This window comes from Glandiceps talaboti, chromosome 12, assembly GCF_964340395.1.
Source record: "Glandiceps talaboti chromosome 12, keGlaTala1.1, whole genome shotgun sequence".
Lineage (NCBI taxonomy): Eukaryota > Metazoa > Hemichordata > Enteropneusta > Spengelidae > Glandiceps > Glandiceps talaboti.
The window spans coordinates 2,952,912-2,966,138 of NC_135560.1; the positions used below are offsets into that span (position 1 = coordinate 2,952,912).

The 13,227-nt window shown below is 34.1% G+C and overlaps 1 protein-coding gene across 1 annotated transcript in view; it reads right to left on the reverse strand.

The window, feature by feature from the left end:
• The window catches only part of LOC144443189 (coatomer subunit epsilon-like), a 56,551-nt gene extending 43,582 nt beyond the window's left edge, over nucleotides 1–12,969 (reverse strand). Inside the window, exons 1-5 of the mRNA XM_078132575.1 lie at nucleotides 12,837–12,969; nucleotides 8,245–8,307; nucleotides 6,632–6,732; nucleotides 3,176–3,278; nucleotides 2,260–2,309 (exon numbers count right to left, since the gene is read on the reverse strand). Coding sequence (XP_077988701.1) covers nucleotides 2,260–2,309; nucleotides 3,176–3,278; nucleotides 6,632–6,732; nucleotides 8,245–8,307; nucleotides 12,837–12,935 — 416 coding nt within the window. The 5' untranslated portion in view covers nucleotides 12,936–12,969. The remainder of the gene's footprint in view (nucleotides 1–2,259; nucleotides 2,310–3,175; nucleotides 3,279–6,631; nucleotides 6,733–8,244; nucleotides 8,308–12,836) is intronic.
• Nucleotides 12,970–13,227: the final 258 nt, after the last annotated feature.

A 13,227-nucleotide genomic window follows, 5' to 3' on the forward strand; every position in this document is an offset into this window, starting at 1 on the left:
TACAGTATCATTACCATTTACACCCCCACTCACAGTCTAGTTCCTATACAGTATCATTACCATTTACACCTCCACTCAGTCTAGTTCCTATACAGTATCGTTACTATTTACACCTCCACTCACAGTCTAGTTCCTGTACAGTATCATTACCATTTACACCTCCACTCATAGTCTAGTAATGTTCCTATACAGTATCATTACCATTTACACCTCCACTCAGTCTAGTTCCTATACAGTATCATTACAATTTACACCTCCACTCAGTCTAGTTCCTATACAGTATCGTTACCATTTACACCTCCACTCACAGTCTAGTTCCTATACAGTATCATTACCATTTACACCTCCACTCAGTCTAGTTCCTATACAGTATCATTACAATTTACACCTCCACTCACAGTCTAGTTCCTATACAGTATCATTACCATTTACACCTCCACTCACAGTCTAGTTCCTATACAGTATCATTACCATTTACACCTCCACTCAGTCTAGTTCCTATACAGTATCGTTACTATTTACACCTCCACTCACAGTCTAGTTCCTATACAGTATCATTACCATTTACACCTCCACTCACAGTCTAGTTCCTATACAGTATCGTTACCATTTACACCCCCACTCACAGTCTAGTTCCTATACAATATTATTATTTACACCTCCACTCACAGTCTAGTTCCTATACAGTATCATTACCATTTACACCTCCACTCATAGTCTAGTTCCTATACAGTATCGTTACTATTTACACCTCCACTCATAGTCTAGTTCCTATACAGTATCATTACCATTTACACCTCCACTCACAGTCTAGTTCCTATACAGTATCGTGACTATTTACACCTCCACTCATAGTCTAGTTCCTATACAGTATCATTACCATTTACACCTCCACTCACAGTCTAGTTCCTATACAATATTATTATTTACACCTCCACTCACAGTCTAGTTCCTATACAGTATCATTACCATTTACACCTCCACTCACTTTCTAGTTCCTATACAGTATCATTACCATTTACACCTCCACTCAGTGTAGTTCCTATACAGTATCCTTACTATTTACACCTCCACTCACATTTAGTTAGAAACCATGTTGGCATCCAGACTACAATGATGCTAAAGTTTAGCTTTTAAGAAGTCCATAAATATACACAAATAAAAATAATATAGGCAATAGACTTTATAGGATTAATGGCCTAGGAAGAAATGAACTCTCTTTTGAGGTGGCAGTTATTTTGAATTTTAGAAGTGACTGCACAGTATTTTTTTAGGAAGGAGAGCAGTGTGCCCTCTAAACCATCTTGATGCACCACTGACGCACACAATTTCTAGTGACACACCAAAATTTGATGTTCTCCTATCTCTTACTATGTGGTGACGTGTAAGAAATGCCAGTTTTTAGCATTTTGACCCAGAACAACAACACTTGGCTAATATCATTAGAGGACACACTGAAGGAGAGTAACCTTTATATGGACAACACTGGACTATCTATCTACCAGTGTCAGTTCTCAAACACCATCCTTACTTACAATAATAATAATACAATAAAATTTTGGTATTGAATTGGGCTTTTGTGCCAAAACATGTGTCCATAAGGTAAAGTTTACTGAATAGTGGGTCAATCTGTTGACAAAGACTGAAGTGCTCAATGCTATGGTTTACCAACAGAGATGACTTTCCATTTGAAGAAAATAAAAATTGTGATAGTGGCACAATGGTGACTTGGTCCTTTTATACTTTCTCAACTCCCCAAAGGAGCATACAATCCATTGCTGCCTCTGTAAACATTCACATTGAAACCTTTATCCTATCAGGCCCTAAATTATACAGTTGGATTGACTAGGACACTATCATGGTTGGTCAAAGCCAAACAGTAAGTCTCATACTGGCAACTTACAGATTCCAAACCAATGAACCCATTCTAATCATTTGACCATCAGAACTCAATAAAAGTCTAAATCAATTCAAATCACTTGCAAACAGCACTGAGTATGAAAAAAGAAAAAGAATTTGCCATGAAAGAGTAAATAATCTGACACAAGTAGAGATCATTTCAAACTGGAGCGATTTCTGTAAGAGGTACCATGTATCTCTATTGCTTACTATTGTAAAGGATCAATTTGTTCAAATAATATGACAATTTATATCCCATATATGGAAATAAATTTAGACCATTCAATCTGTCTTTGCAGTACAACATTCAGCTTTCAACTAATAATCCACATAAACTAACAAGTGATAGGTCCAACTCACCATTCTAGAGATTCTGACTGATGTAGACACCGGAGGGCAGCATCAGTATTCTGAAATAAAACATCAAATATCAGTAAGTTAAAATGACTTGGCATGATAATTTCTTTCAAGTTAAGGATACCTACTTATCTCTCAACTTTAGGATATGATGACAACAGCTCACAACATACAGAGTACCATGGTATCTATTGGTTTATTTAGCTAAGTCTAACTGGGTTAACATGATTGATCTCTGCAAACAAATGTTTGGTTTTTAAATTAAAAAATAGTTTGCCTTCGCTACTTGATAAGCATTATGTACACAAACATCTGAAGTAAATATTTGGAAAACTTTGCACATGAAAGGCAGAACACTTCCTCCACACAAAACAAACAATGTTGTGTAGTTTACTTTAAAGGCCCATCTTGACTAGGGCTTAAACCTTGGGTTACCAGGGTGATAAAAACAGTTGTCTGGCACACCTATAGAAAGAGTTTGTCCTGAATAGGAATATCTTATCTATATCTAAATCTTTAAGTTGTAGGTTAACTGATGGGATTAATACAAGAACATGGGATTGAATTGTGGGCCTTTAAGATGGCATGGGGATTGTACATTCTATTGTTACAAGCATGCTACTTGAATAACTCTACCACACTATAAAATCCCTTCTGAGTTACACAAAATACCCTGTCACACATTACTAGGTTGTAAAGGACACATCATCTAAACTGAAAATGATGCTGTATCATTTATTTCCCTTCAAACAAGATATTAGTATTTTCTTTTCTTGTGTGATACATTTTAAACATTTGCAAATTTTGACGACATCGCTCTGGATTATAAAATGTTCATTTTTAAGATTTCAAACCACTCTTCAATTCTTTCTCTAGAGTCTAATACATACAAACATATTATCTACACATAAACATTTACCTGTTCATGGAAATATATTGATGCAGCCATTAGTAGGAATGTATTGTTGGTGATGTCAACACTTCCACTCATTTTACTATCAAGGTCTTTCAAGATATTATCCCTGCAAGAAGAAAACCAATATCAATACTTATCACAGGGGGAATAAAGGAACAAGGTGAACAATATTCCAGTATTGTAATATTATGTTATGAAAATAAGGAACAAATGACAATATGACCTATATGTCAAAAGTAAAATATGACTGTTATTAAGTGTTAATAAAAATATACAATAGTTCTAATTTGATATGCAATAACATAACAGATGTACTGATACTCATGTTTAACCTGAGGGCACCCTCTATAAGTGTCATTATTGATTCTTTTGTTTTCATGTAGGTTGTGCTAATACTGTACTAACATTGGTTCTGGGACACCCCCCCCCCCCCCCCCCCCCCAAAAAAAAAAAATAAAAATATAAAATAAAATAAAATAAAATCTTGTACTATGGTTGATATAGAATTCTGTAAAATTCTGCTAATACTGTCCTTATGCACAACATGTACTATGCATGTATTACACACATCAAATGTACAAATAAGTCTGATATAATACAATTTCCTTTACAAATCAAAAGTTTAATCAATTTAAAAAAAGAAATGCTGTTTCAAAAGCTTTGTGATGCAAGTTTAATGGAAACACCACAAGCATTGCCGGCATTGACATACCTCTACAAAAAGAAAAGACAATGTACAAACAATAGTGTACACACTGTTCAGTGTCCGTTTGATAGAGTGACAATTATCATAAACTGGTCAGGGTCTATTTGATATATCAGTGTGAATGTACACATACCATAGACTACAACAGTCTTTTAATATCAGTGTGAATGTACACATACCATAGACTACAACAGTCTTTTAATATCAGTGTGAATGTACACATACCGTTTACTAGAACAGTCTTTTGATATCAGTGTGAATGTACACATACCATAGACTACAACAGTCTTTTAATATCAGTGTGAATGTACACATACCATTTACTAGAACAGTCTTTTAATATCAGTGTGAATGTACACATACCATTTACTAGAACAGTCTTTTAATATCAGTGTGAATGTACACATACCGTTTACTAGAACAGTCTTTTGATATCAGTGTGAATGTACACATACCATAGACTACAACAGTCTTTTAATATCAGTGTGAATGTACACATACCATTTACTAGAACAGTCTTTTAATATCAGTGTGAATGTACACATACCGTTTACTAGAACAGTCTTTTGATATCAGTGTGAATGTACACATACCATAGACTACAACAGTCTTTTAATATCAGTGTGAATGTACACATACCATAGACTACAACAGTCTTTTAATATCAGTGTGAATGTACACATACCATTTACTAGAACAGTCTTTTAATATCAGTGTGAATGTACACATACCATTTACTAGAACAGTCTTTTAATATCAGTGTGAATGTACACATACCATTTACTAGAAGTCTTTTAATATCAGTGTGAATGTACACATACCATTTACTAGAACAGTCTTTTGATATCAGTGTGAATGTACACATACCGTTTACTACAACAGTCTTTTAATATCAGTGTGAATGTACACATACCGTTTACTAGAACAGTCTTTTAATATCAGTGTGAATGTACACATACCGTTTACTACAACAGTCTTTTGATATCAGTGTGAATGTACACATACCGTTTACTAGAACAGTCTTTTAATATCAGTGTGAATGTACACATACCATAGACTACAACAGTCTTTTGATATCAGTGTGAATGTACACATACCATTTACTACAACAGTCTTTTAATATCAGTGTGAATGTACACATACCATAGACTACAACAGTCTTTTGATATCAGTGTGAATGTACACATACCATTTACTACAACAGTCTTTTAATATCAGTGTGAATGTACACATACCATTTACTACAACAGTCTTTTGATATCAGTGTGAATGTACACATACCATTTACTACAACAGTCTTTTGATATCAGTGTGAATGTACACATACCATTTACTACAACAGTCTTTTAATATCAGTGTGAATGTACACATACCATTTACTAGAACAGTCTTTTGATATCAGTGTGAATGTACACATACCATTTACTACAACAGTCTTTTGATATCAGTGTGAATGTACACATACCATTTACTACAACAGTCTTTTAATATCAGTGTGAATGTACACATACCATTTACTACAACAGTCTTTTGATATCAGTGTGAATGTACACATACCATTTACTACAACAGTCTTTTGATATCAGTGTGAATGTACACATACCATAGACTACAACAGTCTTTTAATATCAGTGTGAATGTACACATACCATAGACTACAACAGTCTTTTGATATCAGTGTGAATGTACACATACCGTTTACTAGAACAGTCTTTTAATATCAGTGTGAATGTACACATACCATTTACTACAACAGTCTTTTAATATCAGTGTGAATGTACACATACCATTTACTACAACAGTCTTTTGATATCAGTGTGAATGTACACATACCATTTACTACAACAGTCTTTTAATATCAGTGTGAATGTACACATACCATTTACTACAACAGTCTTTTAATATCAGTGTGAATGTACACATACCATAGACTACAACAGTCTTTTGATATCAGTGTGAATGTACACATACCATTTACTAGAACAGTCTTTTAATATCAGTGTGAATGTACACATACCATTTACTAGAACAGTCTTTTGATATCAGTGTGAATGTACACATACCATAGACTACAACAGTCTTTTAATATCAGTGTGAATGTACACATACCATTTACTAGAACAGTCTTTTGATATCAGTGTGAATGTACACATACCATAGACTACAACAGTCTTTTAATATCAGTGTGAATGTACACATACCATTTACTACAACAGTCTTTTAATATCAGTGTGAATGTACACATACCATAGACTACAACAGTCTTTTAATATCAGTGTGAATGTACACATATCATTTACTAGAACAGTCTTTTGATATCAGTGTGAATGTACACATACCGTTTACTAGAACAGTCTTTTGATATCAGTGTGAATGTACACATACCATAGACTACAACAGTCTTTTAATATCAGTGTGAATGTACACATACCATTTACTAGAACAGTCTTTTGATATCAGTGTGAATGTACACATACCGTTTACTAGAACAGTCTTTTGATATCAGTGTGAATGTACACATACCATTTACTAGAACAGTCTTTTAATATCAGTGTGAATGTACACATACCATTTACTACAACAGTCTTTTAATATCAGTGTGAATGTACACATACCATTTACTACAACAGTCTTTTGATATCAGTGTGAATGTACACATACCATTTACTAGAACAGTCTTTTGATATCAGTGTGAATGTACACATACCATTTACTAGAACAGTCTTTTGATATCAGTGTGAATGTACACATACCGTTTACTAGAATTAGCCAGATAATCTGCCAGCATTCTGACTGCTTGCAATTCAGGAGATGACGATGAATGTACCTCATCAAGTACAACACCAAATTTACGCTGAAAAAAAGTATTTGGTGTAAGAAATTATGAAATTCAAAATAAACAATTATCTATTAATATACTTTTCTTTACCATAAAGTGTTAATATTTCTTGTTTTGCTGACAGTAATTGACAAAATTGTGCTTTCATATCAGAAATTTTGCTATCAAACTCTGTGCATGTAGAAAATTTCACATTTTAGTTTGATAAAACATTGACAGTAACTATAAGAGTCTTGAGTAAGTTAAATTGAACCATACATGCACATTCTGTCTATATGGGATACATAAAATGTATCACCATAATCAACATATCCAGGTGTTGTCTTGTCATCTTTAGTTTATCTAACGCTAATGGTTTTTTCTACAGAAATGAGGTACAAGAAATACTGCAATGTAGGTTCTAATAGGTTTTGGGAATAAATTAACAGAATGAAGTTTTTTTTTTTTACATCTTCCATTAACAGAATGCATACATTTGTTCAATACATGTATATAAAATAGCACCAATAGCGTTGTAGCTGTATTTGGCTGTTGCTATGGGTGTGGCCTTTTTGCTAGGCATACTGACATTTTTTGAATCTTTAAGAACTTGCCTACCCTTCCCACTTTTCATAGTTGCATCATTTAGCTGTTGGTATGGGCATGGTCTTGTTGCTAGGCATATTTGCCTACATTTTTAAAAATCTGTATTCACTTACCTACCCATCCCTGTTTGTTATCTTTGTAATATTGTACCAAAAAAAATTCAAAAATAACTGCAGAATAATACCTCCAGAAACATCCCCACCAAGTTTCAACCCCATTCACCATGCAGTTTCAAGATGTAAGTTTTTGACCAAATTTACATTTTTAGACCTAATTTGCATATCGCTAATGGGATTATCAAGTTGTGAACACAGCTTCAGCTGCAGATGCCCAGATGCATCCCCATTAAATTTCAGTCCAATCTGCTTGGCAGTTTTGGAATTATATACCTTTTTAGACCTAATTTGCATATCACTATAAATGGGATCATCATGCTATGAACATTTCTTAATCTAAACATCACTTAGAAAGTGCCCATCAAATTTCAACCCAATCAACTCAATTATTTTGGAATTAAACATTTTTGATCAAAAAGATACATTTTAGCTCTAGTTTGAATATAACTGATGGGATCATCATGTCATGAACAATTCTTAATCTAAACACCTGTAAGAATGTTCCCACCAAATTTCAGACCGATCTGCCAAGTTTTGGAGTTCAAGTTTTTTGACAAAAAAATCACATCTTTTTTTACACAAATCCCACATTGGTGGTAAGATCATTTTGATTTGAACAATTTCCCAACTAGACACCTAAGGTAATATACCAACCAAATATCATGGCAATTGGTCCAGCAGTTTTTGACTTTAAAGTTTTTACATTTATGTCATTGCTAAGGATATAGTGAGAGACATAAAAACATTGTGCTACCTAATTGATTCTCTAAACCTACGTATGTAGCATTGTACATTCTTTCTCATAGTATAAAGCAAGAGTAATTACCTGTGCAATATAAGCTCTGTACATGAATACTTCCGCATCGGCTCTTACATCAGAATTTGGTGTCTACAGATAGACAAAAACAAGATAATATTAGTTTACTTTCATCATTTTGTTTGTCTCTCTTTCTCAACCATTCATGTCACCACCAGGATAGAATGAATACACTGTCTGTGTGACAGTTGATGCTACAGTAAATAATAGCCACAGGAACTTTACTGTCACATTTTTACAACACAGTTCAAATCTACTTGCCAGTGAAGTCTGTGTCACTTTTCACCTGTGGTATATAGACACTTCAGGTACAAATGTTATGTACATAATGAAAAGGTGTCTGCATGTATTGCAATTGATATCAGCTATACTGACAACCCCCATCCTGGTAGAAAGAGGATTTACTCATACATGTAGCTTAAAATGGGCAGATAAAAGAAAAAGTTTACAACTGTTTAATTGTTTTAAATTCAGCAAGCTAAGTTTTCCAGTACTTGAAATAATACTGTATTATCCATATCATCCTGAAGTACACTTTCCAATGATGAACTAGAAGTACATTTTGTAAATGTGACACACTGTGCTGAGTAGATATGAACTGAGCTGTACACTTTACATAGGCTGAAAATAGGATATCTATTTACATTTCACCAGGTTTCATCACATCTCTAGCATACCAAAGTTTTGATACCTATTACATGTCAGGGTTTTTGTTTATGCTAGTAAAAAGGTAAAACCAACTGGAGTTCCCTTGGGTTGGTGCTGGTGTTCCCAGTGAACATTATGGTATACAACTTGCAAGGTACATGTACATTGTACATGTAAGAAAAGCTATTGTTGTACAGTGTACTCAAGTTTTACCAGATTTCCCCTCCTCTGTTTCACAGTTTTAAGCCTTATACAATGTACTATAGTGCTGCAGCAGGTCCGGCATTTCTGACGTCAACCGCAACCGGAAAATAACAATGCCACATAATATATTACATATCAAACTCTCTGTTAGCTACAAATGTAAGTCTCAGGAATATGTAAATCCATGACAACAGAGCCAAAAGTTATTACACAAATTAAGGTAAAGCATAACACATTTGTATGTAACATGGTGTAAAAAGACTCAGACCAACAACATTTGTCCGGTTAAAATAATGTTTTGGGTATTAAAGTTTTTAATGTGTTCAGGTTGAACATGTTGTATATGTTTTTGTGTGTACAGTCATCATTTTCTTCTACATGTACATTTTGTATGACACTTGTCAATCACTGTGATTTTGTTTTTATTGTACATGTAGTAGTACATTGTAAGTCTTGTATATTCAAGAAGGGTCAACATACTATCATGCTATCAACTGTGTCACAAAATAGGTTTCCAATGCAATAAAAAGCAGGAAACACTAGCTCTGACAATCTTTCTGGAAATGTTCATTAAAAGTCCACACAACTGGAAAATGGGGGATTTCTGAAGTAGCCTGGAATCCATACCAACGTCACTAAAAATGTGGGTATAAGAAAATGTCCTGAAATAGGGTTTGGTTCCATGCTAATATCACTGAGGGGTTACTGACATGTACATACCATACAGTATTACTTGTATAATTCACTTTTCACAAGATCATGCAAATACTATACTCTTGTACATGTAACTGTTTCCAGGAACTACAAATGTAGCTGAAGTTGAAAGTACCTGACTAAATGTCCACATTACACCAACTACCTAATTTCTCTATTTGACAAAGGGCTAGTGGTTTGCATGCATTGGATTAGTAACCTTATACCACAAAACTAATTTACAGTGTATACATCTAGTACATGTACAAATGTATATATCAAGTGGTGAATCTCAGACCAATAGTGTATACATCTAGTACATGTACAAATGTATATATCAAGTGGTGAATCTCAGACCAATAGTGTATACATCTAGTACATGTACAAATGTATATATCAAGTGGTGAATCTCAGACCAATAGTGTAGTGCATGCAATTGAATTCATATTGTAGCATCTACATGTATGTATGTACATTGCCTGTAATTTTATCAATAGAAATCATTACATTTGTAAACAATGTACATAACTGCTACAACCTTTATCTATCATATCTATTTCATAACAGAAATACAAATTTATTAATGTTGCAATAGATGTAATTTGTATAATTGTCAGTCATTATGAAAGAAAACAAAACGAAAAAGTAGATGGTTTGTTTCTGTTCCTGAAAAGTACCATACAGTACATACAGATTGCTTCCAAAATGTTTGTATTGTTTCTTTTCTGGGTATGATTTGACACTAAATGGAAATGTACACACATTTAAATGTAATTGTTTCAACACCTTGCAGTCTCAAAAGATTTATGCTCAAACTGCATTTCCAAGGCATACATGTACATGTAAATGTTTGATTTCGTGACTCAGATGAATCAACTATGGAAATACATCTGATCATAAAATCTATTTTAAATTCTATCAACCAAGTAAAACCAATATTCAAAAAAACAAAAAACAATTCACCTGTTCTGCTTCCTTGTGAATAGAAAAGTAACAAAAAATTAACGGGTTAAAATAAACTCTAAAAACTCATCACAGGAATAATAGAAATAAGTACAACTATACCTTTGAATGTATATGAAACCATACTATTACTACTTTGACAAAATCATATGATAGACAACTAATCATTGTGTATCTCTGCAGACACAATAGTGATCTTGGTGTAATAAATTCAAACATATATTTTTGGGAAAGTACTACATACATGTACATGTAATACAGCTAAATTTATAATCAAATCCATACTGTTATAATGTAGTTAGTATTCAAGTAAGTGATACCACTGAAAATATTTAAAGCAATATTAAAATCATCCCTGTGGATGGTATGCCCTGAGGTTAGACCACTTGATGTCATATGATATACATATATATGCATGAAAGTCAGTGAATGTATATATATATATATGGAGTCAATTGGTCAAAACCAAGAGGTACATGTATACCATCCCAAGGGGATGGTTTAATGGTATTATAAATATTATAACAGTTATGTATTGAATTTGCAACAAAACTGTCCAATAGTACTTTTTAGTAGGAAAACAAACTACAGTACATCAGTAACAGGTACATGTAGCTTAGAAATGGAAATAAAGTGCCGGTACATGTATAGATGAGCCTCAGAATTGATGGATGCAGACAACGTTGATCCTCACATGTATAGATGAGCCTCAGAATTTGAATATCTCCTGAATTTGTTATTACTTTGATTCTTTCCAATATAAATGATCTCCTAACATGAAGTCAAGGACAACATCACAAAACTAACATTTAAACAACGGATTATTTTAATACTGTATGTACATGTAATTTTGTTGTTTTGCACATTTGCAAGTTCACTTGTTAAAAGTCTAAAGCTTGGCTCATTTTGTGGCAGAATTACATGTACATACATGTACATGATCTGCCTTTCCTTGTCTGTTTTCTGTGGTGTCAAGAGCATTGGGATAGGCCTACATGTATACTGTGCCACCCTAGGCTAAAGCAAGGGAAATCTCATTAATTTTTCCTCCAGCTAGGGAAGTCATCAGCTTGGCATGGACGACTAGCATTGATGGATGCAGACAACGTTGATCCTCAGAAATTAGTATACTTATTCCCACTTGGAGGTATGAAACTATTTCAGCACAGTTATTTTGATGTCCAGACCAATCAGATCTTTAAATAAAATATGCATCATCAAATTCAATATACTGATATAATTACATGATTTATATTATCATACAAGGGATCTGGAGATACATGTACCTCCATGGTTCTGATTTTCTCATTCTTGCACCTCTCATCCCCAGAGATGAGGAAGATATCAGTTTAAACCGAGTCTCGAATTTCTCAAGACCAAATGTACTATGAGTTGTATGTTAGCAGTGTTATGATGATACACTGAGCAATGAAGGTAGTGATATACTTCTAAATGTATCATCCCCATGTCAGAATCGAGTCCCGGCTTCGATTTCACAGATGAACATGTAAATTTACAAATTATTACATTTGTAATTTCGTATATTACATGTATTTCTGTCCGATACTTTATCTTAAATGATGGCGATAACTCTCACTTCCAGCCAAGTGAACAAAAACAAGCATAGGCACTCAAATCAATGTGTAGAAAAAAATATGTATTGTATGTAAATAAGACGTATTTTTCTTTTAAATCATACACATTGATTCGAGTGCCTGTGAAAACAAGCATAGCAGAGATCCCCACAGACAAGGCAACGGTACGGCGGTAGCCCTTCTTTCAGACGGTGTAACTTGGGGCTTGATTCCGACAATGTAACCCTCCTTTCCTTTAGGGACATTGTCAAAATCGAATCCCGTACTCCATCTCAGCGTCTATATTCTAGTTCCTATACAGTATCGTTACCATTAAACCGCGGTTGGAATCCAAACTACGTCTGCAAGCAGGGCTAGCGGTTCCATGTTGACACATCACATCATATCGACTGATCGAGCAGACGGGAAATGCGGAAGTGCACCTAGGTGGCACGTTTTCTAATGACTAATGACGTATTTCGCGTGAAATTCCACAGAATCGAGAAAGAGTTTACTCACCTTCAGTTTCTGTACTTCGGTAATACATTGCTGAAAATTACCTAAGTAAAACGCATTTTTGATCTCGAATAATTCGTCGACTTCACCGTGCGCGGCCATTTTGATTACGATGTACACGCATGTGCATTACACGTTGCAGCTTCTCGTAGGATTTCGTACGTTTTGCGAGATTGTGTGAGATTTAAAAGGTTTTAAAGGTCATGCCAATATTTCATTTTCTTCATTTGTGTTTCGCGGAGAATTACATTGTTGAGAAAAAAAGATGGATGCATATTCCTAATCGTTGAACTCGTTTTGTAGATTAATATCCCCCTAAAAATTTGTTCAGGAACCTCTTTGGAAACTCGCAAAAGTCGTCCGTTTACCCGGCAACCAACGGCCAATCAGAAGT